The sequence below is a fragment of the Monodelphis domestica genome, chromosome 3 (assembly GCF_027887165.1).
Source record: "Monodelphis domestica isolate mMonDom1 chromosome 3, mMonDom1.pri, whole genome shotgun sequence".
Taxonomy (NCBI): domain Eukaryota; kingdom Metazoa; phylum Chordata; class Mammalia; order Didelphimorphia; family Didelphidae; genus Monodelphis; species Monodelphis domestica.
Genome location: NC_077229.1, coordinates 49,448,076 through 49,475,149, shown reverse-complemented (window position 1 = coordinate 49,475,149; position 27,074 = coordinate 49,448,076). Strand labels below are relative to the sequence as shown.

At 41.3% G+C, this 27,074-nt stretch overlaps 1 protein-coding gene and 1 long non-coding RNA gene across 5 annotated transcripts; one reads left to right on the top strand and one right to left on the bottom strand.

Annotated features, from left to right (window-relative positions):
- Positions 1–278: 278 nt before the first annotated feature.
- Positions 279–2,418, bottom strand: LOC103104270 (uncharacterized). The gene is made up of 2 exons (XR_465909.3): positions 2,130–2,418; positions 279–1,084 (listed from the first exon to the last, which is right to left on the bottom strand). It is a non-coding gene; the product is annotated as an uncharacterized LOC103104270 (long non-coding RNA).
- Positions 639–6,230, top strand: UBC (ubiquitin C). 4 transcript variants are annotated; one of them, XM_056821901.1, is made up of 2 exons: positions 639–865; positions 4,550–6,230. In XM_056821901.1, exon 2 carries the CDS (start codon positions 4,553–4,555, stop codon positions 6,152–6,154), a length of 1,602 nt encoding a protein of 533 aa, XP_056677879.1. In that variant the 5' UTR covers positions 639–865; positions 4,550–4,552; the 3' UTR covers positions 6,155–6,230. The 4 variants fall into 4 exon arrangements, with proteins under 4 accessions (XP_056677879.1, XP_001366753.1, XP_056677880.1 ...); XM_001366716.5 differs by lacking the exon at positions 639–865 and adding an exon at positions 2,432–2,834; XM_056821902.1 differs by lacking the exon at positions 639–865 and adding an exon at positions 2,778–3,090.
- The last annotated feature ends 20,844 nt before the right edge of the window (positions 6,231–27,074 follow it).

The following is a 27,074-nucleotide window of genomic DNA, read 5'->3' as shown; positions in this document are numbered from 1 at the left end:
TTTCTGAATCTGAAGTCCTCCAAATATTCCTGCTGCACCCAGTGGAATTGCTTGTCAGCACTGGGAGGGATGAGGGAAGAAGGGAGGGAAAGAAAAGGAATCATGTAAACATGGAAAAATATTTTTAAAATTAAAAACAATAACAAAAATAAACATTCTGGTTGTAGAGTTGAAGGTGTATAGGTAGAAAGAAACCCAGGAACCTTTCATAATCTTCTAATGAAATACATACCCTCGAAAAGAATTTAGGTTTTACTATCCACACCTGAAAAACTAAGTGGATAAAAATGCTTGTGTGTTTATTGTCCACAGTAGGATGCCAGAAACTCTATAGAAGTCATTCATCATGAACTAACACTGAAGATGGACAATGACTTGGGCTCAGAGTGGAGAGAGGAGGAGGCTGACAAACTGGATTGCTTTTGGGACAGGGCAAAATTGTTTTAATTGGTCGTAGCCTGTGCCTGGAACAAAGATCCATTTTTTATTCCAACATTTCGTTCTTCTGATGCCAAATAGCTTTAAATACCTGACTTCCAGTCCCTCAAGCATTGAAGGTGAGGATTGCACAAAGGGCAATTGTGAGAAAGAGAGGAACAGGCTGGCCCACATTACAAATTAGGAAGGACCACTGCATAGAAACGAACTGTTAGTGAAGATGAGCTGGCCATGTAGACAGAGTGAAGTACAGACAGGTTTTGTCTTCCTTTGGCAGCAGCCCAGGGACTTCAGGAGAACTTAGGAAAGTCCCCAGCATGTCGGATGGTTCCTTGTGGCAAACTCATAGGAATAGCATGGTGCAGGCCATGGCCCCACTGAAGAGATCACAGATATTTGGAGAGGATCCTCGATCTAAAGATAGAAGGTAATTTAGGGCTCATGATGAGTCCAATCCCTTCCTTTTACAGATGAGGCAGGATGTGCTAGAACACTCTTTATTGTTTAGACACATTAAACCGGAGACATCAATTTGCAACTCTTGCCCCAAAACACGTTTGATAGCCACCTCTTGGAGTTGGACTTCCTCTCTTTACTAGTCTTTAGGTCAGTGGAGGGTCAACCAACATTTCTCAAATGTTGTGCTCTAAGGAATTGCAACAGAGGGGAGAAATGAGCGTTAAGAGTCATTGGGAAGGCATAGGCCTGGAGTTGGGAGGTCCTGAGTTCAAATGCAACCTCAGACACTGTCTAGCTGTGTGACCCTGAGCAAATCACTTAAACTTGTTTGCTTAGCCCTTGTCCTTTTTAGAGTTGTTACTGGGAGAGAAAGCATCTATTTTTTTAAAAAATATATTTTATTTGATCATTTCCAAGCATTATTTGTTAAAGACATAGATCATTTTCTTTTCCTCCCCCCACCCCCCCATAGCCAACGCGTAAATCCACTGGGCATTACATGTTTTCTTGATTTGAACCCATTGCTTTGTTGATAATATTTGAGAAAGCATCTATTTTTAAAAATAGAGTAATAATATATATATATCTATATAAAGGCATGAATAGGTGTCTTGTAGAAGATGAGATATTAGCTGGAACCTGAAGGAAGCTGGGGGAGTCCTGAGGTGGAGGGGAGGAGAGGAACAAGCCAATGACCATTCTCTGACCTCAGGGTGGTCAGGAAAGGGCTTTTCCCATCCTACTTCCTGATTTTACTGTGGATCAAACCAATTGCCAGCTAATAAGCCTGATTAAGCGACTCCTTGAGAGGAAAAGGCCCTTACTCCTACTAAAGCCTTTTCCAGGATCCCAGTTTCAGCTCTCAGGGGTGATATTCTGTGGGTTTAGGTATTGATGAAGGGGGTGGGGGTATTAAGCTGATGATTAAAACACTTTGGAAGCCTCCAAGTACTTTATGTCAAATCAAATGAGTTATCAGGCATGTGGCTAATTATTGTCAATAATGACTAGGCTTGTCATGAATCCCAGGGAGGGGAGGGCCCTCTGAAGACTTGGAGTCTCGGAATTATAGGTTATTGAATCTGACTCCCCCGCCCCCATTTTACAGATGGGGAAACTGAGGCGAGGGATTTGTAAAGAAGAGCCAACGGATAATCCTCATTTTACAGATGAGAAAACTGAGGCCCATAACTGGGGATGTGTAAAGCGGGGATGGGGGGGGGGAGGAGTACCGGCTGGGCCTGTGGAGAATTCCCGAGTACTAGGACGGGTCAAATCCCAGTCTGTGGAGATGGGGTAGGGGTCCCTCATGGTCACGAGTCCAGGGAATGCCCTCCAAGTCTCTTGTTTATCAGGACCCTTCCCCCAACGCAGTGTGGGTGCTCGAACCTAACGGACCACCCCCGTGTGTAGTATGGGAAGCTTCCCCGAGCCAGGGGTTGGGGAGGGATAGTTCGTTCCGCGAGGCCAAGCCGGATTTTGGCGCCAGCCTCCCCTCCCCCTTCCCTACCCCCACCTCTCACTCTACCGCCCCTCCCCCAGGCCGTGATCCACGTCCGCCTCTGTGGGTCAAAGCACTCCCTAGGACGCTGCCGAGTCCTTCCGCTCACGCCATGGCCCCTCCCCCTTCCCTGGCCTGCCTGCCCTTACGCCAGTTCGTCAAACTAGCACGGGAGAGAGTTTTATGAGAGGAAGCCATAGTCTTGAGGAGGGTCGGGGGACAGTGAGAACGGTGAACTCGCTCTTTTGGTTCGGGATATAGGAGGGCGGTGCTAGCGTGGGAGAAATAGTCCCTTCTCGGCGTTTCCGCGGAGTGATCTCTCAGAACGGTCGCGCAGCGCCCCTATATAAGGACGCACCGGGTGTGGCGCAGTTAGATCCGCCGAGGACCGGAGTTGACTCTGTTGTTCAGTGTGTGTCGCCGTCGCCACCGCTTGGTGAGGGGGGAGGGGACGCGAGGCTGCGCGGACCCCTGGGCAGGGTGGGATGGGCTTTGTGGCTGCTGGGCTACGGAGGCGAGTTTGGGCGGCTTAGTGTGGGGCCGAGGCAGCGGCTTATTTCGGCCCCGGGTCCCCGACAGTCTAGGTTGTGGGGGGGGTGGGGGGAGAAGGGAGGAAGAAAAAGACACCCGCAAGATGGCGCCCGTTGGCGAGCCTTGACGAGACGGAAGTCCCCGTGAAGGCGAGAGATCAGGTCTCGGTATCGCCGAGGGTCCGGGGACGAAAACGGGAGAAGGGGGTCGAGAGCGGGAGGTGCCGCGGGGGCAGGGGGGAGGGGGGAGGCAGGCCGCGCCGCGGTGCGGGGAGGGATTTTCATCCGGGGCTTGAGAAAGGGAAGGGAGTGCGCGCCCCCTGGAGGTTAGGGAGGGCCTCGTAACGTCAGGTCTAGTGCAGTGCGGGGGCGGGCGGGGTAGGACGCCGCGGCACGTTTGCTCGCGAGCTGGCGTGGGGCGGGGCCGGGAGCGAGGACGCTGCGCGCGGCGGTGGGAGGGGTCCCGCCCTTTGTCCGCTCACCACATCACGTGATGCAGCCCCGCCCTATCTCTGTCCGCTCATCCGGGATTGAGGGGGTGGGCAGCCTGGCTCGAGATGGGCTTTCTTTTGCCGGTCAAGGTGCACTGTCGGGTGGGGGCCGGGGCAGTTACTGCAGGACTTATGTCAGGAGAAGGGACAGGGACCCTGGGGTAAAAAAAGTAAGTTTATTTTTTGTTGGTTTATTAACATTAGAAAGATCAGATGCGTTAATTAATGCAGTTAAATTTTTTTTCTTTTCATTACAAAATTAGAAATACGTTGCGGCTTTTTAAAAACAGTGGCTAAATGATTTTTTTAATGTTTGCTTTTTTTGAATAAAGGGGCACTGAAGGCTGGGTTGAATTTAAAATTTTACACTGAAAAGGTGGTAGAAACTTCAAAAGGTTTTGATTTTTCTTGTTTTCAAGAGTTACAGACTGGACTGTATAGTTAGTGTTTTTTCTTTAACTTTTCCGTATAAAAATCAATGCACTCTTTGTTTTTCTATTTTTTTAAACCCTTATTTTCCATCTTGGAGTCAATAACTAAATTGGTTCCAAGGCAGAAGAGTGGTATGGGCTGGGCAATGGGAGTGAATGTGACATGCTAGAGTCAAACAGCTGGAAAGTGTCTGAGGCCAGATTTGAACTTGGGAACTCCTGTGTCTAGGCCTGGCTTTCAATCCACTGAGCTGCTGCCCCCTGCTATTTGGTTTTAAGGGAGAAGATCTCTTAAGGGTTAGGCAAATGGAGGTTTAGGATGATTGTCAACTAGGAAGTGTTTCAGGTGAGATTAAAACTTGGGTCCTTTTGACTCTTAGCAGTGCTCTATCCATGTCTAACTTCGCTGCTCCTCCATACACTTCTGTTTTAGTCTCAATTTTGTATATTGTTTCCAAGGCAGTAGAGCAGTTAAGGGCTAGGCAAAGAAGGTTAAGTGATTTCCTAGTCATAGGGCTAGAAAATGTAAAGCTAGATTTGAACCTAGCATCTCACTATTTCTATCTACTAAGCCACTTAGCTGCTTCAAACTTGATTTTTTTGTGTATGTGTTTCTGTTTTTTTGTTAGGATAAAAGCAATAATTTAAGTATTGAAATTTATATATATATATATATATTTTTTTTTTTTTTGTTAACAGACAATGCAGATCTTTGTGAAGACCTTGACTGGCAAGACCATCACCCTTGAAGTGGAGCCCAGTGATACCATTGAGAATGTCAAGGCTAAAATCCAAGACAAGGAAGGCATTCCCCCAGACCAGCAGAGATTGATCTTTGCCGGGAAGCAGCTAGAAGATGGGCGAACCTTGTCTGACTACAACATCCAGAAAGAATCCACCTTGCACTTGGTCCTTCGTCTCAGGGGTGGCATGCAGATCTTTGTGAAGACCCTGACTGGCAAGACCATCACCCTTGAAGTGGAGCCCAGTGATACCATTGAGAATGTCAAGGCAAAGATCCAGGACAAAGAAGGCATCCCCCCAGACCAGCAGAGACTGATCTTTGCCGGTAAGCAGCTGGAAGATGGTCGTACCCTGTCTGACTACAACATCCAGAAAGAATCCACCTTGCACTTGGTCCTTCGTCTCAGGGGTGGGATGCAGATCTTCGTGAAGACCTTGACTGGCAAGACCATTACCCTTGAAGTAGAACCCAGTGACACCATTGAGAATGTCAAGGCCAAAATCCAAGACAAGGAAGGTATCCCCCCAGACCAGCAGAGACTGATCTTTGCCGGTAAGCAGCTAGAAGATGGTCGCACCCTGTCTGACTACAACATCCAGAAAGAATCCACCCTGCACTTGGTCCTTCGTCTCAGAGGTGGGATGCAGATATTTGTGAAGACCTTGACTGGCAAGACCATTACCCTTGAAGTAGAACCCAGTGACACCATTGAGAATGTCAAGGCAAAGATCCAAGACAAAGAAGGCATCCCCCCAGACCAGCAGAGACTGATCTTTGCCGGTAAGCAGCTAGAAGATGGTCGCACCCTGTCTGACTACAACATCCAGAAAGAATCAACTCTTCACTTAGTCCTTCGTCTCAGGGGTGGCATGCAGATCTTTGTGAAGACCTTGACTGGTAAAACCATCACCCTTGAAGTAGAACCCAGTGACACCATTGAGAATGTCAAGGCAAAGATCCAAGACAAAGAAGGCATCCCCCCAGACCAGCAGAGACTGATCTTTGCCGGTAAGCAGCTAGAAGATGGTCGTACCCTGTCTGACTACAACATCCAGAAAGAATCCACCTTGCACTTGGTCCTTCGTCTCAGGGGTGGCATGCAGATCTTTGTGAAGACCTTGACTGGCAAGACCATCACCCTGGAAGTGGAGCCCAGTGATACCATTGAGAATGTCAAGGCAAAGATCCAGGACAAAGAAGGCATCCCCCCAGACCAGCAGAGACTGATCTTTGCCGGTAAGCAGCTGGAAGATGGTCGTACCCTGTCTGACTACAACATCCAGAAAGAATCCACCCTGCACTTGGTCCTTCGTCTCAGAGGTGGGATGCAGATATTTGTGAAGACCCTGACTGGCAAGACCATCACCCTTGAAGTAGAACCCAGTGACACCATTGAGAATGTCAAGGCAAAGATCCAGGACAAAGAAGGCATCCCTCCAGACCAGCAGAGACTGATCTTTGCCGGGAAGCAGCTGGAAGATGGTCGTACCCTGTCTGACTACAACATCCAAAAAGAATCCACCCTGCACTTGGTCCTGCGCTTGAGGGGAGGTGTCTAATTCCCTCAAGATTCTTTCAAGCTTTTGAGTAATTTCACTGCACTTTTCTTTCAATAAAGTTGTTGCATTCCCAAAATACTTGTTTTTTTCTTTGCTCCTTTAAAATAAGATCCTAATATAGAGGGATTAATTATAAGTTGGTGGGGATTCTAGTAATTGTGACAACTTTTTGTTTTGGAGCAATTGTATTTCAGGAAGTAAAACTTAGTCTGAAGGTTTTCTAGTTCCTCCAGGTGCCATTAAATATGGGTGTCAGTAAATTTAAAACAAGGTACAGTCATTCTCCCTGCCCCCTGAATTATACAAATGTTTTGCTTTATTAGAACTTACAGATTTTAAGGGGTTGGGGGGAAAGAGGGTGGCATATACAGACCAGCTCTGTACAAATGGGAGCTATAGACAATATTGCAGGATTGGGCGGATGGCCAAGGCTGAAAATTATACAAGGTAGGTTTGAAAGCTTCCTTGAACTCAAAAATGACTAAACCACCTTAAGTTTTAAAGAGGAAGGACTAACATGTTAAAATTATGCTCAAAGTACTAGAAGGATGCTAAAAGAATGCTGTAGTTTTGCTTTTGGTTATTGGTAATCTACAGTAAGATTACCATTTTCTTTGCATGTAAGGTTTTTCTGGGAGAAAACCATTCCAAAATAATTTGAGAAGGAAAAGTGTCAGTTTATTATTGCCCATGAAATGTGTATTAAAAGATTTGGGAACTATTGAGTTTGACAGCCATTTTAAGTGTAGGTTTACATTCATAAACTGCCTTTTATGTGCAGTGAAATATTTTTTGTAGGATTGCTGATACACTACAAAGGCAAGGTGCTCTGATCAATTTTGTATTCTTGGCTTAGCAAATTGGATGCAAAATGAAAGTGGTGAATAGGTAATGGCCAAGTGAGTTAATTTTAAACTGGCATAACTGCCCAAAAGTAGAAACGTAAGATTAAAATTGGATGGGCTATTTCTGTCTAGGATGAGAGGAAGCCAGGTTAAAAAAGAAAATTCTGAAGTAGTTAACATTAAAGAGAATATAAATACAGATAGCGATGATTAATAAAAGCTAAGAAAGCATTGACCTAATATTTAAAGAATTGAGATTAAGAGAATATAATAGTTAACCTTATGGTTTACTTTTTTTAAAGCCACTAAATCTTGTGCTTCAAAAGTTTACCTCCTGTCATGGCCGTCTTCAGAATGAAGAGGTTGAACTATGTTCCTAGGGTGTTTTCTACATCACAAAGTGGGTTTATCTGAAATTATTTTCCTTGGGCAAAAGCCACTCAAAATATAATATAGGCCGCACTTTACTGTGGTTTTCATTACATTTTCTGTAGTTTTACTAGTACCACAATCTTAAAGAATGCAACTACAGATAGAATGGTGTGTTAGGGGAAAGTAAAATAGGTAGATGGCTTTATTAGAATTTGGTCAGTCCCAAGTAGTTTTAACTTATAACAATAAAACTTTGACATGGAAAATAGGGTAAAGAATATAAAGGAATTTGCTGCATAGTTTTTTAAGTTAATGCATGTAGCTCACCTTAAGTACTATGCAAACTTCACATGATCTTAAATCATAATGTGATCACTTCCATTTTGCAGGTGAGAAAACAGGTTTATTTAGAAGAATTGCTTTTGTTCAGTCTTACAGAATAAGAATGTCTGAGGTAGGATTTGAATCTAGCCTTTGGGACTAAAATTTAGCTGCCTTCATTATGCCAGGGACTAAGGGTTCCTCAAAGGGTTTTCATTATACACAAACAGTTGCTATGATCCTGTCTTAAACCACTGACTAAAAAAAAAAAAAGTTCCAGGAAACCTGGAATCGGTAGGAATGTGTGGCTTGTCCCACCTTTGGTTTGCATGAAACAGTTTAATAGAAATACTTAGGATTCAGTGAAGTGACCTGACAAAACCTGCCAGAAGAGGGAGCTGCTATAATAAGACATTTGGTTTTGCAGGTTTGCTTGTCATTTTCAAGTTTCTTATGCTTTTTTTGACTCAACCAGTTAAATTTTCTAGTTTGCAAAAAAGGTGAATCAACCAAATTCATTCCCATATTTAACCATTCGAGGCTTTTCTGAATGGAACCAAACAAACCCTTTACTATACCATCTGTATTGATAGGGAGATGTACCTTTTGTGACAACTTGGGTTAGTTTTCCTAATCTCAGAAATGAGGTGTTTGGATATATTATAGGGATGACTACCTTTTGGAAGATATCTTCTTTCTTAGGGGTCTTAAAATTGCTTTTTTAATGTTTACTTTTATACTTGGAAGAGCCCATATTTATATGCTCTTAGACCATTCAAACATAATTCTCTGTATATAGGTATTTGTGTTTGGTCTTGTAGGGAATGCAACATTTAAACACAGTTTTTGCCCATTTGCACGGTGTACTTTAAGGGGAAAATAAGACAGTAAGTTTTTTTGTACTTACACATGATAAAGATGGGTGAATTGTAAAACTTGTGAGGCCTAATTATGAAGTTATAAAAGGCCTGGGCTAATTGAATCTTTTATGGGAGAGGTTGCATTTGAACTAGGCTATAATGTTTCCCATCTAGTCTGAATCGCAATTAGGTCCTGATGCTATTTGTATATGTCTTCAAACATCACCTAGTATAAGACTTGGTAGAAGGTGTTCAAATATTTGTTGATAGACAATTATTTTGAATTCAGAGAATAGACTTTTAAGGGGGTGTAAGATGGATACATTGGAATTTCCAAGTAATTTGGAAGATTTTTAGGTAATTTTAGTCTGATTTTAACATAATCAATATATGCATTTTCCATTAGTCTTGAAAAACTGACTGCATTCCATTCACAACTGCAATTTTTCAGCCATTCTCTGGTGGGGCAACTTATGTTTCTATTAATTTGCTGCCACACAAAGGGCTATATCAAGTATGGGCCTTAGTTTGAACTCCCCTGCCATGCTCAGTAAGGATCTCTGGGTCAAAGGGTATGAACAATTAGCAAAATTACAATTTTTTTCCCCACTATTCAATCAAATTGGCTTCATGCTTATATTCTGGCCCTTACAATAATGACCATTAAAGCAGTTTACACAAGTTAGAAGAAAACTTGATTTTGTGTTTTTTAGTCATAGTATCTCAATTTTGCCTTTCCCCAATGTAGATGCATTTAGGTTGGCAGAATTTCTCATTTGTAATTTGATTGAAAACATGATTACCTGAAATTTCAAAGTCTCTTATTTCTCAACCAACTGCCTAATTCCAGATCATGATGTGACTGGTATATTTTGAATACATTTTTTCTAATGTATTAGATAAATTATATAATAGCTTAGAAAAATCTTTCTTTGGAGGTTTTATAGGTAAAGGAAGTATTTGCCCAGAAGTCAGAGGTGCAAGGATATAAATTAGATTTGCTTGATATTTGGATCGCACCTGAAGAAAATCCTGAGAGAAAGAAAAACAAGATAAAAATTAACTTGAGAATTATCCAGTTTTTGAGATTTCATTTTAAGTAAATAGAAAATATAGCTCCTGGTTTGCCTGAGAACATTTTTCCATCTAATATTTTAGTTTCTCATAACACCCCTTTAAAAGGGAGAGGCCAAACTTCATAATTTATATATTGAAATGGTTTGTAGTTCACGTGATGACTTGCTGTGGCTGGGTCTGGTGCGCTTTATCCAGTATATCATAATGTAGAGCTATTCCTTCAATTGAGACTAGCTGAGCAACTATCATCTGTATAACTTCTAAGTGATTTCAACATTTGTTTCCCTACTCAGTGGCAAATTTTGCAGGTTTAGTAGAGGCACCTTATGTTTTGGGTGTCTCCTAGCTCCCAACAGCAAATGGTCTATAGTAAATGAGAGGTCTATTTTCATACGTGTGATATATTTTTTAAAATCTTTTTTTTTTTTAAAGAACACAATTCTATTTGTGCACAGTATCGTCCAAGCATGCCTAATCAAGGTAAAAATGTGTCATGAAAAGTTGAAGACTTGACAGTGTTACGTACTGGAGGCAAGCTTTGTTTGTATTGGCTTTTTGGGGGTCAGCTTTTAATTGAGAATAACTGGCACAGTGGGTAGAGCATTGTATAGTCAAGAGAACCTGGCTTTGAGTCTGGCCTTTTCACATGGTGACCAAGAGCATAACTTCTCAGACTCACTATATTAATTTGTGAAAGTGAAGCCCCTAAACTAGGTAATACATGTAAGCCACTTTGCAAATCTTAAAACAGATGCTATGTAAATATTAGCTCTTCTGGCACTGAAATGATGCATCAAAATGTTGAAGTTTAGGTCTTTGCATTGAAGACTGAAAAACTTAATCTTATCTAGGAGGAATTTTGCTTGCTATTTGAACTATCATTGTTTCAAAGGTAAGATGCTATTACTTGGCAATTATCTTTGATAAACACCTTGTACTAGTTACGTGGGTTCAAATTCTGCCCCTGTCATCATAATAGCAGCTAACATTTATAGAATGTTTACTATGTGCTGGGTATTATGCTAACCACTGTGAAATTATCTTGCTTGATCTCACAACACTCCTGAGTGCTAGGGGCTATTATTATCTCCCCATTTTACAGATATGGAAACTGAGGCAAATAGGTTAAGTCACACAGCTAAGCATCTGAGGTCAAATTGAACTATATCTAGCACTCTTATCTACTGGGTCACTTTCCTGCCTTATTTGGGTGATGGTGGGCAAGCCAATTAACCTGTTTAGGCTTCACTTTCCTCATCTGTAAAATGAGGGCACTGTCCTAGATGGTTTCTAAAGTACCTTTTAGTGGGGCAGCTGGGTAGCTCAGTGAATTGAGAGCCAGGCCTTGAGGTGGGAGATTCTAAGTTCAAATCTGACCTCACACTTCCCAGCTGTGTGACCCTGGACAAGTCACTTGACTCCCATTGCCTAGCCCTTACCACTCTTCTGCCCTAGAACCAATGCACAGTAGTGATTCTAAGATGGAAGGTGAGGGTTAAAAAAAAGTACCTTTTAGCTCTAAATCTGTGACCCTGATTGGTTCCCTTAGAATCCAAGGAGATGACAGTTCTGGTTTTTGTTCTAGGTGCTTAACTAGGATTGGTAAACGAGTCTGACAGTCCTGTAGGTAGAAGGGCAGCTGCCCAAGGTATAGTCATGTAAAGGGTTCAAGTGAATCAGGGTTTTGGACTTCGATTTGATAAGAACAACCTCCTCCAATAAACTATGTAGGCTCTTCATCACTCTGGACCATGGGTCATTTGCTATTGCTGTTTTCTAGAGGAGTTTAGGAGGTGGAGATCTTTGGAAGCAAAGTTTTTTGTTTTTTTCAGCTGAAGTGAACAAATAAGTTGCCTTAAATTGCCTCCTTATTAGGAGCAATTGGTCCAGAAAGATTCCAAATAACATTTCTCCCTTCATGTTACTTTAAAAAAAAAAGGGGGTGGGATAAAAGACTTTTAAAAAAATAAAGTACCTTTTTTGGAAGGAGGCAAAGTAAATTCGACTCTCAAGACTCATTTTCCCTCCCTGGATTGAAAGCAACTTTTAAATCTACTTTAGACTTGTGTAACTTCAGAGATTCCATGTTGAATTCCAAAGGGGAGGAAAATTGGAATGATTTTTCTCTCCCTGGTTTCTAGTACTTTGCCCTCCTAGAAAGAGTCTGTTTGTGTTTGATTGCTTCACCTGTAATTTGTATTGTGTTATTATTGCTAATAATTAGCTACTATGGCTAAAGAGTGAAATGCAAAGTTGGCCCTGGAGGACCCTGATAAATCTGAAGGGTGACTTTTGCTGTTCTCCAGTGATACTGTGTTAGCTCATTCACTTGGCATTTTTATAGTTAATTGTCTGAACATATAGCTATTGATTCAATTCTAGGTAATCCTTAAAGGGTTAAGGGACAAATGACTTATGGTGCTTCATTTCATAGATGGTCTGTTTGAATCAAAGTTCTCTACTGTAGTAAGGTAGGTTTTAGCTAAAGAGAAGCGGAGAGCCTGGGGTGGTAGGGTGTCTAATTGGGAATCTAAGCATTTTTGTTTGTTCAGACAGGAAGAAATCCAATTCATAACTGAGGAACCAGGACCAAATCTTGCCTCTGTTCTCCAGCCTACTGTTGCCTTGAACAACTAATTTCACCTTGCCAGGTCTTAGTTTCCTGGTGTGAAATCAGAGTTAGACATCTTAGATCTCTTACAACTCAGACATATGATCCTACGATGAATCCCTTGGACACAGGCTGTATCTTTTTCCCTTGGCTAATGTCCTAAAGTGCTATATTTCACCCCTGGAAAAATAGTTTGGAGGAAATCTTCCTGATGTGAGTCATTGGGGTGACTTTTGTATGTGAAGAACAGGGTGATTGGATTTTCATTTTAAACTTTGTCCTTGATAAATGAACACCCCTGAAGTAAAATGCAATGTTGGTGTTTTCTGAAATCTCTGATTAGCAGGTTCAGTTATGCTTTGAACAAGGAGGGCCATGGGCACAGGACTGGGATCCCCTTCATGGGTATAATGGGAAAAGGAAGGAGGAAAACAAGCATTTATTAAACATTCTATTCCAGGCACTCTAAGCACATGAACAAATATCTAAATTAATCCTCATAACCCTGGGAGGTAGGTGATATGGTTATCTCCAGTTTGTGGATGAAACTGAGGCAGACAGGTCACAGCTGGTAAATGTCTGAGGATGGATTTGAACTAAAATCTTTGCCTCCAGGTACTGTGCCCTATCCACTGTGCTACTTAGTCATTTTTTTTTAACCCATACCTTTCATCTTAGAATCAATATTGTGTATTGGTTCCAAGGCAGAAGAGTGGTAACAGCTAGGCAATGGGGGTTAAGTGACTTGCCCAGGGTCACCCATCTAGGAAGTGTCTGAGGTCAAATTTGAACCCAGAACATTTCTCTAGGCTTAGTTCTTTTTTTTTTTTTAAACCCTTACCTTCCATCTTGGAGTCAATACTGTGTATTGGCTACAAGGCAGAAGAGTGGTAAGGGTAGGCAATGGGGGTCAAGTGACTTGCCCTGGGTCACACAGCTGGGAAGTGTCTGAGGCCAGATTTGAACCTAGGACCTCCCATCTCTAAGCCTGGCTCTCAATCCACTGAGCCACCCAGCTGCCCCACTAGGCTTAGTTCTTAGTCCAGTGAGCCCACCTACAGGTGCCCCTGTTACCTAGTCATTTTTTTTAAAACCCTTACCTTCTGTCTTGGAATAAAAATTGTATATTGGTTCCAAGGCAGAAGAGTGGTTAGGGCTAGGCAATGGGGGTCAAGTGACTCATCTAGGGTCACACAACTGGGATGTATCTGAGGCCAGATTGGAACCCAGGACTTCCCATCTCTAGGCCTGGCTCTCCATCCACTGAGCTACCCAGCTGCCCCCTACCTAGTCATTTTTAAAAGTGTGAAGAAATATAAAAGATAAGTTTTGATTAGAGAGCAAAGTTTGAAACAAAGAATTTAGCTAATTAAAAAAAACAACTTCTTGTGGACTCAGACTTGGTGTAAGATAAATGAATTAAACTGCCTCATTGGAGGAAACAGACCAAGGGAGAAGACACCTAGTTGGGAAGAATATTTTGGCCTTTCTGTGGAAAATGGATTGCAGAGGAAACAAACTTAAGGAAAGGCGAACAATTATACTCCTACTACAATGGTTCAGGTGAGGGCCAGTGAAAGGCCTGAACGTGGTGGCCCCCTACCTAGAGATAAAGCCGAAGTTTCAGAAATGTAGAGATAAGATTGCCAGTGCCTGCTTGTGTTGGATAATGGAGAAGGAAGAAGAAGGGTAGTAGCAGTGTCAGATACTTGGGTGACCAGACAGATGGAGGTGCTCCCAACAAATCAGAGCCATTTGGAAGAAGATGGGTTTGGGAGAGGGGACATAAATTCAGTTTTGACTGATATGATTAAACAGGCTGGAGATCAGGGATAGTTAAGTAGATCTGGGAGTCTGAAAAGGGATTAAACTCCTAGTTTAGATGACCAGACTAGAGAAACCAGGTCTTGGAATAGAGTTGTAAAAATAGACTTGAATCCAGGACTTCAATCCCCAGAAGCCCTTGCTCCACTTCCCCAGAATGCTTTGTAATCTCACTGAATTCTCACCTGGGCTGAGAGCAAAATCATTATTTAGAGGGTCTCCGCCCACAGCAGGGTCTCTTTTTTCTTTCCTGTTTCCGCTTGGAAGCAGAAGCGGCTCTTTTGATACTGTAGGTGAGGTTGTGTCTAGGCCTCTCTGGGCCTAGACACGTGTTTTCTTATTCTGTATTTAATCCTCAACCTTTAATAAACCTCTAAATATAATACTCTTTGTAGAGAGAAACTAATTTCTACCTGCCTCAGTTTCCCTAAATTTTAACTGTTACAGAGTTTAGTGGTGAGGGAGGGACATCCCTGCTTTGGTTACAGGAGATGGATGATAAGCTAACTAGAGAGAACCTTTGAGAGGAATCAGGAGAGAACAGTGTTAACCTGTAATAACCTATTATTGGGGTTGTAATTAAGCCCTTTTCTACTTGTTACTTCCACTAGGTAGAGGTTAATGAAATTTAAAAATTATTTTTTTCTCATAAAAGTTTATGGACCCCTTAAAATATTTCTACATACCCTTTTGAGCTCTCTGGATCCAGGCTAAGAATCTCTGATCTATAGGATTGTGAAATGATGACAGGATAAGTCAGGAAATTGCCTGATTCTCTTATGTTCCCTTCCAAATAAAATAACTCCTCCAATTGAATTTTAGAGCAGTAGAAATAATAAAAAATATATAAATAATAAAAAGTTGATATAGGGGACAACTGGGTAGCTCAGTGGAAAGCCAGGCCTAGAGATGGGAGGTCCTGGATTCCAATCTGGCCTCAGACACTTCCTAGCTGTGTGACCCTGGGCAAGTCACTTGACCTCCATTGCTTAGCCCTTACCACTCTTCTGCCTTGGAACCAATACACAGTATTGATTCTAAGATGAAAGGTGAGGGTTTAAAAAAAAAAAGTTGATCTAAAACAGCCATCCAACCCAAGACACGTTTTGGGAGTACATTAGGAAAGACTTCACCTGCTAGGGTGGTGATCTGGCCCTGCGCTAAATCCAGATTCCTCAGCAGGGTAAGCAAGCAGTAAGACCTGGGGGCAGCTGTGGTCTGACACAATGTTGGTGGCTTGGGCAACTTTCACCCCAGCAATGGTGGAGGTGCCTGGAAGCTGACTGGAGAAGACTGGTGGGGCCCTCTGTTGGTCCTGGACTGGGTTTATGGGTGAGGAGGAGAGAGCACAGGCAGGTGAGTGAGAAAACCAAATCATTAGTCTTGTAAATGAAAAAGATGAATACACCATGAATGAAGATGAAATGAGAGCAGTTATTAGGAATTATTTTGCCCAATTATATGCCAATACATTTAGAAATGTATTTTTTCTTTGCTTTTTAAAAAATATTTTTCCAAGGTTACATGATTCATATTCTTTCCTTTCCCTTTTCCCTCCCCTCTCCCAGAGCTGACAAGCAATTCCACTGAGTTATCAATCAAAACTTATTTCTATATTATTCATTTTTGTAATAGTCATCTTTAAAAACCAAAATCCCAAATCATATACCCTTATGAACAAGTGATCAGTCGTAAGTTTTCCTTCTGCATTTCTACTCCCACAGTTCTTTCTCTTGATGTGGACAGCTTTCTTTTTTGTGTGTCTAAGGATTGTCCTGGATCATTGCATTGCTATTACATTTGCTCATCCTATTATGCTTGTTACTGTGTATGACATTCTCCTGCTTCTGCTCATTTCACTTGGCATCAGTTCATGGAGTTTATTCCAGTTTATATAGAAATCAAGCAGTTCATCTTTCCTTATTGAACCATAGTATTTCATCACCATCAGACACCACAATTTGTTCAGCCATTCCCCAGTTGAGGAAAAATCCCTCATTTTCCATAAATTTAACAATTTAAATGAAATAGAAGAATATTTATAAAAATATAAACTGCTCAGATGAACAAAAGAGGAAATGGAATATTTAAATAAAACTTATTTTAGAAAAAGAAATTGAACAAGCCCAAAATAAGCTTCCTATAAAAAAAAGCATCAAGGCCAGATGGATTTACAAGTGAATTATATCAAACACTTAAAGATCAACTAATTCCAATATTAAATAAATTACTTGAACAATAGTCAAGTCCTACCAAACTCCTTTTATGAAATTAATAAGGTGCTGATACTTAAATGATGAAGAGTAAAAACAGAAAATTGTAGACCAATTTTACTAATCAATATTGAAGCCAAAATTCAAAATAAAATACTATGTAGGAAATTATTAGCAATATATCATAAAGATCATAAGTCAACCAAGGGGGATTTATACCGGGAATGCAGTCCTATTTCAGTATAAAGAAATCTTAATATAATTGATTATGCCAATAAAAAAATTGTGATTATGTCAATAGATGTGGAAAAAGTTTTTGACAAAATACAATACTCTTTCCTATTAAAAATACTTGAAAGCATAGGTGTAAATTTATTTTTCCTTAAAATGATAAGCAGGGGCTGTTGGTAGCACAGCACATAGAGTGGCAGGTCTGGAATTGGGAAGACCTGGGTTCAAATCTGACCTCAGACATTTTCTAGATGGGTGACACTGAGCAAGTCACTTTTCTCTAATTGCCTAACCCTTATTATTCTTTTGCTTTATTATCCATTCTAAGACAAGAGGGTAAGGGTTCTCTAAAAAATCATAAGACACATCTATCTAAAACCATTAACAAGCATTATTTGTAACCAGGGATAGGCTAGAAGCTTCCCCAGTAAGATCAGGAATAAAACAAGAATGCCCATTATCACTAGTATCATTTGGTGTTGTACTAGAAATGCTAGCAATAACAATGAGAATCAAAAAGAAAATAGAAGGAATCAGAATGGACGACGAGGTAATAAAACTATCTTTTTGCAGACAATATGATGGTATACTTGGGAAATCCTAGAGCTTCAAATGAAAAATTATTTGAAACAACTTTAACAAAGTAGCAGGATATAAAATAAACCCAGGTAAGTCATTAGCATTTCTAAATAATTAATAGTCCTGCAAGAAGAGATAATAAAAGATATTTCATTTAAAATAACCAAAGGCAGTATAAAATACCTAGAAATAGTCAGGACAAACCTAGGAACTATAACAAAATTATAAAAACACTTTTAGTACAAATAAAATCAGTTAAACAATTGAAGTATTAATTGTTCATGAGTGGGTTGAGCCAATATAATGACAATTCTGCTCAAGCTAGCTTTCTTATTCAGTGTCATCCCAATTAAACTATCAATGATTATTTTCCTGAGCTAGAAAAAACAAAATTCATTTGGAAAACAAAAAGTCAAGAATATCAAAGAAATTAATGAAAAAAAAATTTACAGGATGGTGGTTTAGCAATACTAGAACTAAAACCATATTTATAAGGCTATAACTATCAAAACTATCAGTTGCTGGTTAGGAAATAGGATGGTGGATCATTAGAATAGATTAGGTACACAATAAACAGTAGCAGGAGATGATAGTAATTTTGTATTTCATAGATGTAATGATCTAAGTTTTGGGACAAGAACTCACTGTCTAATAAAAACTGCTGGGAAAACTGGAAAGCAACCTGGATGAAACCAAATATAGATCAATATCTTCAAAGATTTACAAAGTTGAGGTCAAAATGGGTATGCAAGTTAGACATAGAGGGCAATATCAAGCAAATTAGGGGAGGGTGGAAAATCTTATAAGTCAAGCTCTATGAATAAGGGAAGAATTTATGACCAAATAAGAGATAGCATTAGAGGAAATAAAATGGGTAATTTTGATTAAATTAAAAAGATTTTATACAAATAAAACCAAAGTAGTCAAGATTAGATGGAAAGAAGAAAATTGGGGGGAAATTTTTTTATCTACAGTTTCTCAGATAAAGTTCTTTTACTTCGACTATCTAGTAAACCAAAGTCAAATTAATAAGAATGTCATTCCCCAACTGATAGTCATGAAATATGAACAGGCAGTTTTTGGAAAAAGAAACCAACGCTATCTATAGTCATATGAAAAAGTGATCTGAATTATTATTGAAAATTGTTATTGATTAGACAAATGGAAATTAAAACAATTTTGAGGTACCATATCACACTTGTCAGATTGGCAAAAAAAAAATGATGGGCAAAATGAAAAATGCTGGAGGAGATGAGGAAATTGGGACAGAAATACACTATTGTGTATTCCAAGAGCAGTTTGGAACTATGCCCAAAGGGCTATAAAACTGTGTATATACCCTTTGACCCAGCAATAGCATCGTTAAGTCTGTTTCCCAAGGTGATCAGGGAAAAACGAAAAGAACTTGTGTTCTAAAATATTTATAGCAGCTCTCTTTGTGGAGGCAAAGAATTGGAAATTGAGGGGATGTCCGTCAATTGGGGAATAAGTTGCAGTCTATGATTGTGACGGAATGGACAAGGTTGATTTTAGAAAAACATGGAAAGATTTGCATGAAATAATGAAGAGTAAAACAAGCAGAACTAAGAGAACATCATGTACGGTACCAGCCATATTGTTCCAAAAGTAACTGTGAATGACTAAGCTAGTCTGAAACACGTGAACATTCAGATCCACTAGAAAGGACCTGTGAAGGAAGATGCTATCCACCTCCAGAGAAAGAACTGCTATTTGGAAGTGGGGATGATATGGTTTCACATATGTATCTGTGTCTATTGTTGGCCTTTTCTAGAATTGTGTTGGGAGGGAGAAACTTGGAACTCAAAATGTAACCCAAAAAGAAAAAAATGCCCAATCTAGGTTAACCTCCTCATTTTACAAATGAGGAAACTGAGGCTCATATAGATGAGTCGTGTAGATTGTTCTTGTCTCAATGGATGTAGAAAATGTTTTCATTGCCAGGCTATGCAGTGTACAGAACAACGTACCTGGAGTTGGGAAGACCTGAGGTCATGTCTGGCCTTGAGACACTAGCTGTGTTAGCCTAGGTAAGTTACTTAACTTCTATCTGACTCAGTTTCCTCATTTTTCAGCTGTCAAATGGGGATAATGATAGTACCTCCCTCCTAGAGTTGTTGCAAAGGATCAAATGAGGCAATCTTTGCAAAGTACTTTACTAACCTAAAGTCAATATATAAATGTTAACTATGATTGTTTTCCTCTTTAACTTGTCACTTTATAGTCTAAAATAGCTTTTGTTAATAGGTTTGTGTATTAAATGAGAACTTGAGCCATGACCATTACTACAAAACAGCCATTGACCTAAGGAGTAGTGATGGATTCCAGAGCCAGTTTTATGGAATCTTGGCTAGCCAAGGAACCATTGTGATAAACATGGAAGTAGATGCCTACTTACTAGCCTCCCTTTCCCAGTACCTCCTCATTGCTTTTGGGCAGGCCGTATTGTGATGTAACTATTCTCTATGTGCCATCTGTGGCAGCTGTGCCATAGGTTCACCATCACTGGTAGAGGGCATTTCCCAATTAGGAAACTCCACAGTAGAAGCTTCTGCTGATCCTGCAGGCTTAGGTCCAGCTAGTCCAGAGCAGAAGCTGTAGCACACTAATAGTATTCATGAGTGAAGGGGGAAGAGCTCTAGTCACTTGTTTTCCAGTTGTTTTAGGAATCTGTCCATAACCTGACTGTAGCAGTCTTTGAGGCTTTTCTTGGAGGGGAGGTTACCCATTCACCAAAGAGTAGGGTTGGCAGTGCTGGCATTCCATAAGTCTTCTGGAGGGAGGGCTAGTTTTCTGAATGATTCATTGTGTAAAGCTTTGCCTCATAAATTCCTCATAAATTGGCAGAGTTCAACATTGAATACTAGAATATGGAATGTTTCCCTCTCTTGCATTTGGAAACAGCTCAGTGGACCTGGTCATTCAGGTCTGCAAAAGTACAGATCTCTAAAAGAATCAAAACATCCCAGGATTTCAGAGGAGACTAGCTTATCTCAACTTGCATTTAGTGAGGAGAAAAGAGATTGGGAGGTGGGGTAAGAGTGAGGAAGGGATTTGTCCAAGCTTATAGGATCTAAGAAGAGACTTTAGTGGGGCAGCCAGGTGGCTCAGTGGAGAGAACACTAGGGTTGGAGTCTGGAGGATCTGGGTCTAAATCTGGCCTCCAACATCTCTTAGCTGGGTGGATCTAAGAAGAGACCTTAGAGGGGCAGCCAGGTGGCTCAGTGGATAGAACACTAGGGTTGGAGTCTGGAGGATCTGGGTCTAAATCTGGCCTCCAACATCTCTTAGCTGGGTGGATCTAAGAAGAGACCTTAGAGGGGCAGCCAGGTGGCTCAGTGGATAGAACACTAGGGTTGGAGTCCGGAGGATCTGGGTCTAAATCTGGCCTCCAACATCTCTTAGCTGGGTGGATCTAAGAAGAGACCTTAGAGGGGCAGCCAGGTGGCTCAGTGGAGAGAACACTAGGGTTGGAGTCCGGAGGATCTGGGTCTAAATCTGGCCTCCAACATCTCTTAGCTGGGTGATCCTGGGTAAGTCACTTAACCCCAACTGATTAAGCCTTGGAACAGATACTTAGGCTTGCTTCTAAGAGAGAAGATAAGTGTTTAACAAAAAAAGAGAGAGACCTTAGAAATGAACCCAACCTACACCTGACTAGGAACCAATCCCAAGCCTGCAACAAGTGAATAGCCAGTTTCTGCTTGAAAAGATCTCCAGTGAGGAACACCTCCAAGTTGGACAGCGCCATGATGCAAGTCTGTTCTCAGCTCTATCATCCCCTCCACTTCCGCTGAGTGCTGCCTGAGCCAGATTAAAATGGGATTGGCTGATGATACATGTAAAGCCCAGACTGAGTCACCTGCTAATACCGGGAGGGAAGAGAGGGAAGGAGAATATAGCTTATTGATCATATAGCTTAGGAAAACTTGGGTGGAAATTGGTTAATAACATGCAATTGGTAAATTAAAGGAAAATGGAAAAAAATATGATTGAGAAGCTTTTTACAAAAAAAAAATACAATTAGGAAACAGATCATGTGAAGATGTGCTTTTCTAAGTCAACGTGTAACCCCAACAGAGATCCTTCATTTCCACTGAATTTGACCCCACTGCTATGTCATCGATAACCTTCCATAAGCGTTTCCCCACTGGCACGAGGTGAGCATTGGGAGGAAAAGGGCAATAAAGTCCAGACCTTACTGGCCAGTGATGATAGCTGCCATGCTATTGTCCACATCTGTGTTCCGGATAGGACCCTTCTTCCTGCCTTCTCTAGAAGCCCTAGTTTCCTCCAAGGCTCAGCTCAAGGATCACGTGACCCTTGAGGCTTTTCTTTCCTCCAATCCCTTTGTGGGTATTTCATGTCTGTCAACATACTTGTCATTTGGCAGGAGCCTCCCCTTTTGTCTCTCGGTGTGCCCAATGGCCAGGACACAAGGTACACAGGTGTTTAATAAATGATTATTGATTAAATATCTTAGATCTCCATCTGGAAGAGATGTTGGAGGTCCACCTAGTCCCAATCCCTTCATTTTACTGATGAGAAAACCCGGGAGATGAACTTGTGCAGGGTCACCTGGGTAGATTTTTTTTAAATTTTCTGGGGGATTGGAATCGATGTTCCCTGACTTCAGAGAAAGCCTCAAAGCTGGCAAGGGTTGCAGCCTGGAAATCTTGCCAATAAACTCTCCCACAGGGCCCTGGTTTTCTTGTTCTTGTTTTGTTGTCAGGCTTCCCACCTTTCCTCCCCCTTCTCCCCCTTATCAGTTGCTCTTGGGCTTCCTGGCCTGTCTAGTAGATCAAAGGCCAGCTCTTGAGGTCAACTTCCTTATAGCTATTTCCTCTGGCCTCTCAGTAAGGCATTTTTTTTAAAGGGATAAAGTATTATTCATAGCAAACTTTTTCTAGTTAAAAAACAATTGTTTAAATATCGATGCTTGTTAAAACAATATTCTTCTCCAACAAGTCCCTTTACAAGGCATATTTCCTGAGAAAACAGCCATTATTAACATCAAGGTGGGGATATCTCTCTTTGGCAGTATGTTTTTTTCAAAAAACCTTTATTTTCTGGCTTAGTAACAACTCTAGGACAGAAGGGTAAGGGCTAGGCAAATGGGGTGAGGTGACTTGTCCAGGGTCACACATCGAGGACGTGTCTGAGGTCCTTTGAATTCAGACCTCCTGTCTCTAGGCCTGGAGCTCTATGCACTGTGCCACCTGGCTGGTATTAATATGGACGCTTGAGTATTTGACCAGAGTGGTGTTTGCTCTCCATATTGACTGCGGCTGCCATTTTGAATATTGGTCTTTGAACGTCATTTCCCATAAGGCTTCCCATGCTTTGAGGAATCCTTCATATTCCTCATTGCCAGTTGTGCAGTTGGATTTCATTCCATTCCACAACTGGCCCAGCCAATCTTTTCTTTATTGATTATTGATTTTTATTTTTATATTTTTTTTAATATATTTTTTTTTATATTTTACTTACAGCTTTTGGGTACCTAATACTTGGAGAATGCTATTTTTCAGGTGGGGCATTGAGGTGGTCTAGTGGATGGAGTGCCAGGTTTGTGACCCTGGGCAAGTCCTTTAATGCTCCTGGCCTTGTTCCTCATTTGTAAATTGAGCTGGAGGAGGAAATGGCAAACCAGTCCAATATCTCTGCCAACAAAATATCAAATGTGGTCCCGAAGAGTGAGACAACATCCGACAGAATCTTTCAGATGTCCCTCTAGCCTGGTCCATCCTCTCCTCTTCCTCACCTTTAGTCCTTTAGAATTCTGAAGCTCAACTTGAACTCTTTCTACGCCCCCTCCCAAATTTTATCCATTTTCTTTTCTTCTTGCCTCCTTTAAATCTCTAAAGGACAAAGCAAGAGGTGGAGGCGAACCTGTTCTCCCCTTCAGAGAGTTAAAGGAAACTTAAGAACATGGACTTCCCTGTAACAAGAGCTCTTCACCTGAAAGAGAGGAATTAACTCAGAATGGGAGCTCTTTGCAGAAGAATGACCCCAGCTTGTCATTTAGCAGTTCTCAACCACCTGACCCTGTGCCATGGGAGACTGAGTTAGATAATCAGCATCTAGAGGCAGCTAGATGGCTCAGTGGTTAGAGAGCCAGGTCTGGAGATTGGAGGACCCAGACTCAAATCTGGCTTCAGACATTTTCTAGCTGTGTGACCCTGGGCAAGTCACTTAATCTCAGTTGCCTCGCCCTTACTGATCTTCTGGTTTAGAAAAAAAATAAGGCAAGGGTTTAAATATATATTATCAATGCATGTATAACCCAGTGGAATTACTTGTCAGTTCTGGGAGAGGGGAGGAAAAAGGGAAGGGAAAGAACATGAATCATGTAACCTTGGAAAAATACTTAAATAAAAAATACTTAAAAAATAAAAATATACTTTAAAAATAAGAAAATACTTAAAAATAAAAATATACTTAAATAAAAACTAAAAATACTTAAATAAAACTACTTAAAAATAAAAATATACTTAAATAAAAATTAAAAATACTTAAATAAAACTACTTAAAAATAAAAATTAAAAATACTTAAATAAAAAATATATATTATCATCATCACATTTTAAGCACGAGATTTGAGGCCTCGGGGGACATCCTTTCTGGATGCTGACATCCCAGATGATCTCCTTTCCTGAGTCAGGGTTCCAGCAACACTCCTGGGAGAATCAAGGTAGGGATGGGGAGGGATTAAGGAAAGGGGAACTCTGAGGATTTCCCACAGTCCCTTGAGAGGAGAATCTTGCCATCTAGGATAATCTCCTGGTAATGGAGTTCCTGATTGGAGGGTGGCTGGAGAGCCCTTGGACTTTCACCCTGGAAAATGGTTCTGGGTCTAAGGTTCACCTCGTTGCAGATAGAGCACCCATCACAAGACAGGGGTACTTTATCCTCATCATGGAGATTAAAGGTATATTAGTGTGTCTGGGTCTGAGTCAGAGAGAGGCTGATGTGCATGCGTGTGTGCGTGTGTTTATTTATTAGGGGGAAGATTTCTTTGGTTTTTGCTCCCTTCTGGCCTGGGATGTTCTGGTTCCAGAGTGGGTTGGGGGGGAACTTCTTGGGAGGGACTTTCTTGGTTAGGAACGTTATTTTAGAAATTATTTTTATATAAATGCTCTGCTTGTCACGCCAGACAGAGAAGTTAGGCAGATGCTCAACCATGGCAGAACTCAACAGTGGAGACCCAAGAAGAATTGAGACTGATGGTAATCTATTTCAGTTCTTCATGGGTCACTAATGTCAATGAATGCATTGTCTTTCTTCAAACTGTAGGCAAGAAGAGTGACCCAGAAGAGGCCAAGGATCACTGAACGGGGGCCATCCCAAAGCTCCCCAAGAAATCTGGCCTTAGATGTTTGAGTGCCTGCTCTAAGGGCCCCACAGTGGCCTTGGCAATGTGCAGAGAGGCTGCTGGCTGCCATTTCTTTGGACAGGAAAGTATGGTAGGCTGCTTCCAAAGGCTCCTCTTGCATTCATTCATTCATTCATTCATTCATTCATTCATTCATTCATTCATTCATTCATGCATGCATGCATTTATTTAAACCCTTACTTTCTGTCTTAATAATAATTCTAAGGCAGAAGGGCCAGGGCTAAGCAACTATGCCACCAAGCTGCTAATTTGTCTTGCATTTTAAAATCCAATGAACTCCCCTCCCCCCAAAAAATCCTTAGTTTTTTTTGCAGTATCTACTTTTAAATTACTGTGTGTGTGTGTGTGTGTGTGTAACTATATCTTATCATTGAACTCTAGAAGCTCTTTCCATCAATGCAGCTCAGTGGATAGAGCACTGAGCCTGCAGTCAGGAGTCCCTGAGTTCAAATCTGCCTTTAGACATGTGCTAGCTGTGTGACTTTGGGCAAGTCATTTATCCTCAGTTTCCTCAACTATAAAATGGGATAATAACAATACCTATGTCCCAGGGTCCTTGTGAAGGATCAAATGAGATAAAATGTATAAAAGTGTTTGGCACAGTGCCTTGGCACATATAGCAAAAACTACTGTGGTGCTTTTACTCCCCCTTCATCAGCAACTTCTTTGAAACTTATTGGAGTTTTAGAGTTACTTGGGATGCGACTCTCACTTAGCTGGTATATGTCAGCAGCACAGCTTGTATCTAGTGTTCTTAGCGCTTAAGGCCAGCCATAGATGGATGCCTTTTGAATTATAGAATATTTCTTTCCTTCCCTTCCTCCTTCCCTCTCTTCTTTTCTTCCTTCTCTCTCTCTCCCTTCCTTCCTCCTTCCTTCCTTTCTTCCCTCACTCCCTTCCTTCCTTCTTCCCTTCCTTCCCTCCCTTTCTCCCTCCCTCTCTTCCTTCCTTCCTCCTTCCTTCCCTCCTTCATTCCCTTCCTTCCCTCCTTCCTTCTGTCTTCTCTTCCTTTCTTCTCCCCCTCTCTCTTTCTCTTTCTTTTCTCTCCTTCCTTCCTTCCTTCCTTCCTTCCTTCCTTCCTTCCTTCCTTCCTTCCTTCCTTCCTTCCTTCCTTCCTTCCTTCCTTCCTTCCTTCCTTTCTCTTTCTTTCTTTCTTTCTTTCTTTCTTTCTTTCTTTCTTTCTTTCTTTCTTTCTTTCTTTCTTTCTTTCTTTCTTTCTTTCTTTCTTTCTTTCTTTCTTTCTTTCTTTCTTTCTTTCTTTCTTTCTTTCTCTTTCTTGCTTTTTCTTATTCTCTCTTTCTTGCTTGCTTTTTTTCTTCTTTCCTTTCATCTTACCTCCCATTCTAAAATCAATACTGTGTATTGGTTTCAAGGCCAAAGAGTAGTAACAGTTAGGCATTGGGGGTTAAGTGACTAGCCCAGGGTCACACAGCTAGGAAGTGTCTGAGGCCAAATTTGAACCCAGAACCTCCTGTTTCTAGACCTGGCTCTCCATCCACTGAGCTACCCAGCTGCCCCCATTATAGGATTTAAAAAAAAATGTTTGAACAAATCATCTTTAAGTTCACTCTCTCTGCTGCTGACCACCATCACTGTCCTGCTCATCCGCTGTCATCTCTAAAACCTAGCTATGCACTGCATCTGTCCACTATTACTCATGGCTTCCATCTTTACCATTGTGACCACCTTTGCTCAGGCCTGTATCTCTGTGTATCAGGGGAGGCTTTTTTGAGCATTGTCCAATGACTACACAATCATTTCCTCGGCTCTTAACAGATTTTGAGCTGGAAGAGACCTGAGAGGTCCTCTAGTTTGGCCCCTTCATTTTATAGATGGAGAACCTGAAGGCCAAGTTTCACACAGGCACTAATAACTATTGCTTGAGATTTACTTTCCCCCCCCCTTAATTTAAAACCCTTCTTTCTTCTAATCAATACTGTGTGTCAGTTCCAAAGCAAGAGAGATAAGGGCTAGGCAATGGGGGTCAAGTGACTTGCCCAGGGTCACACAGCTAGGAAGTATCTGAGGTGAGATTTGAACCCAGAACCTCCTGTCTCTAGTCCTGGCTCTTAATCCACTGAGCCACCCAGCTGCTCCCTTGAGATTTACTTTTGAATATACCCGTCTCCCGACTTCCAGTTTCTTCAGGCCATCTCGTGTGCCCTTTCCCAAGAATCTCTTCTACCTCTTTCCCTCATGTTCAGAAGCCTTCAACAAGAACTCACATTTTACCGGTGTCTGAGGTCTTAGAAGACGCCTCCGTCGCTACGACACTGGGTTTTAACTCTATTTTACTGATGAAGATATAGTAGGTCATCAAAGCCGAGAGTCTAGCACGATCCTGCGACCCCAAGTAGAAAAAAAGGCTGGATTTGAAGTCAGAAGTGCAACGAAGCGAAGGGAAGGAGGAGGACAGAAGCACCTTCTTGTTGGGTTCAAACCTAATTTAATTCTGAACGGGCAGAGTCTGAATGAATGAAGCTCGTGTAGTAAACGGGACAGTGCACAAGGGAGCCGCATTTTCTCTTCTCTCTTGTCCTCCGTCTCTCCCTTTTCTGCAGCACCCTGGGAGA

Bases quoted from the DNA above. Each gene is read 5' to 3' on its own strand.
- UBC (XM_056821901.1), top strand. From the start codon at position 4,553: ATGCAGATCTTTGTGAAGACCTTGACTGGCAAGACCATCACCCTTGAA.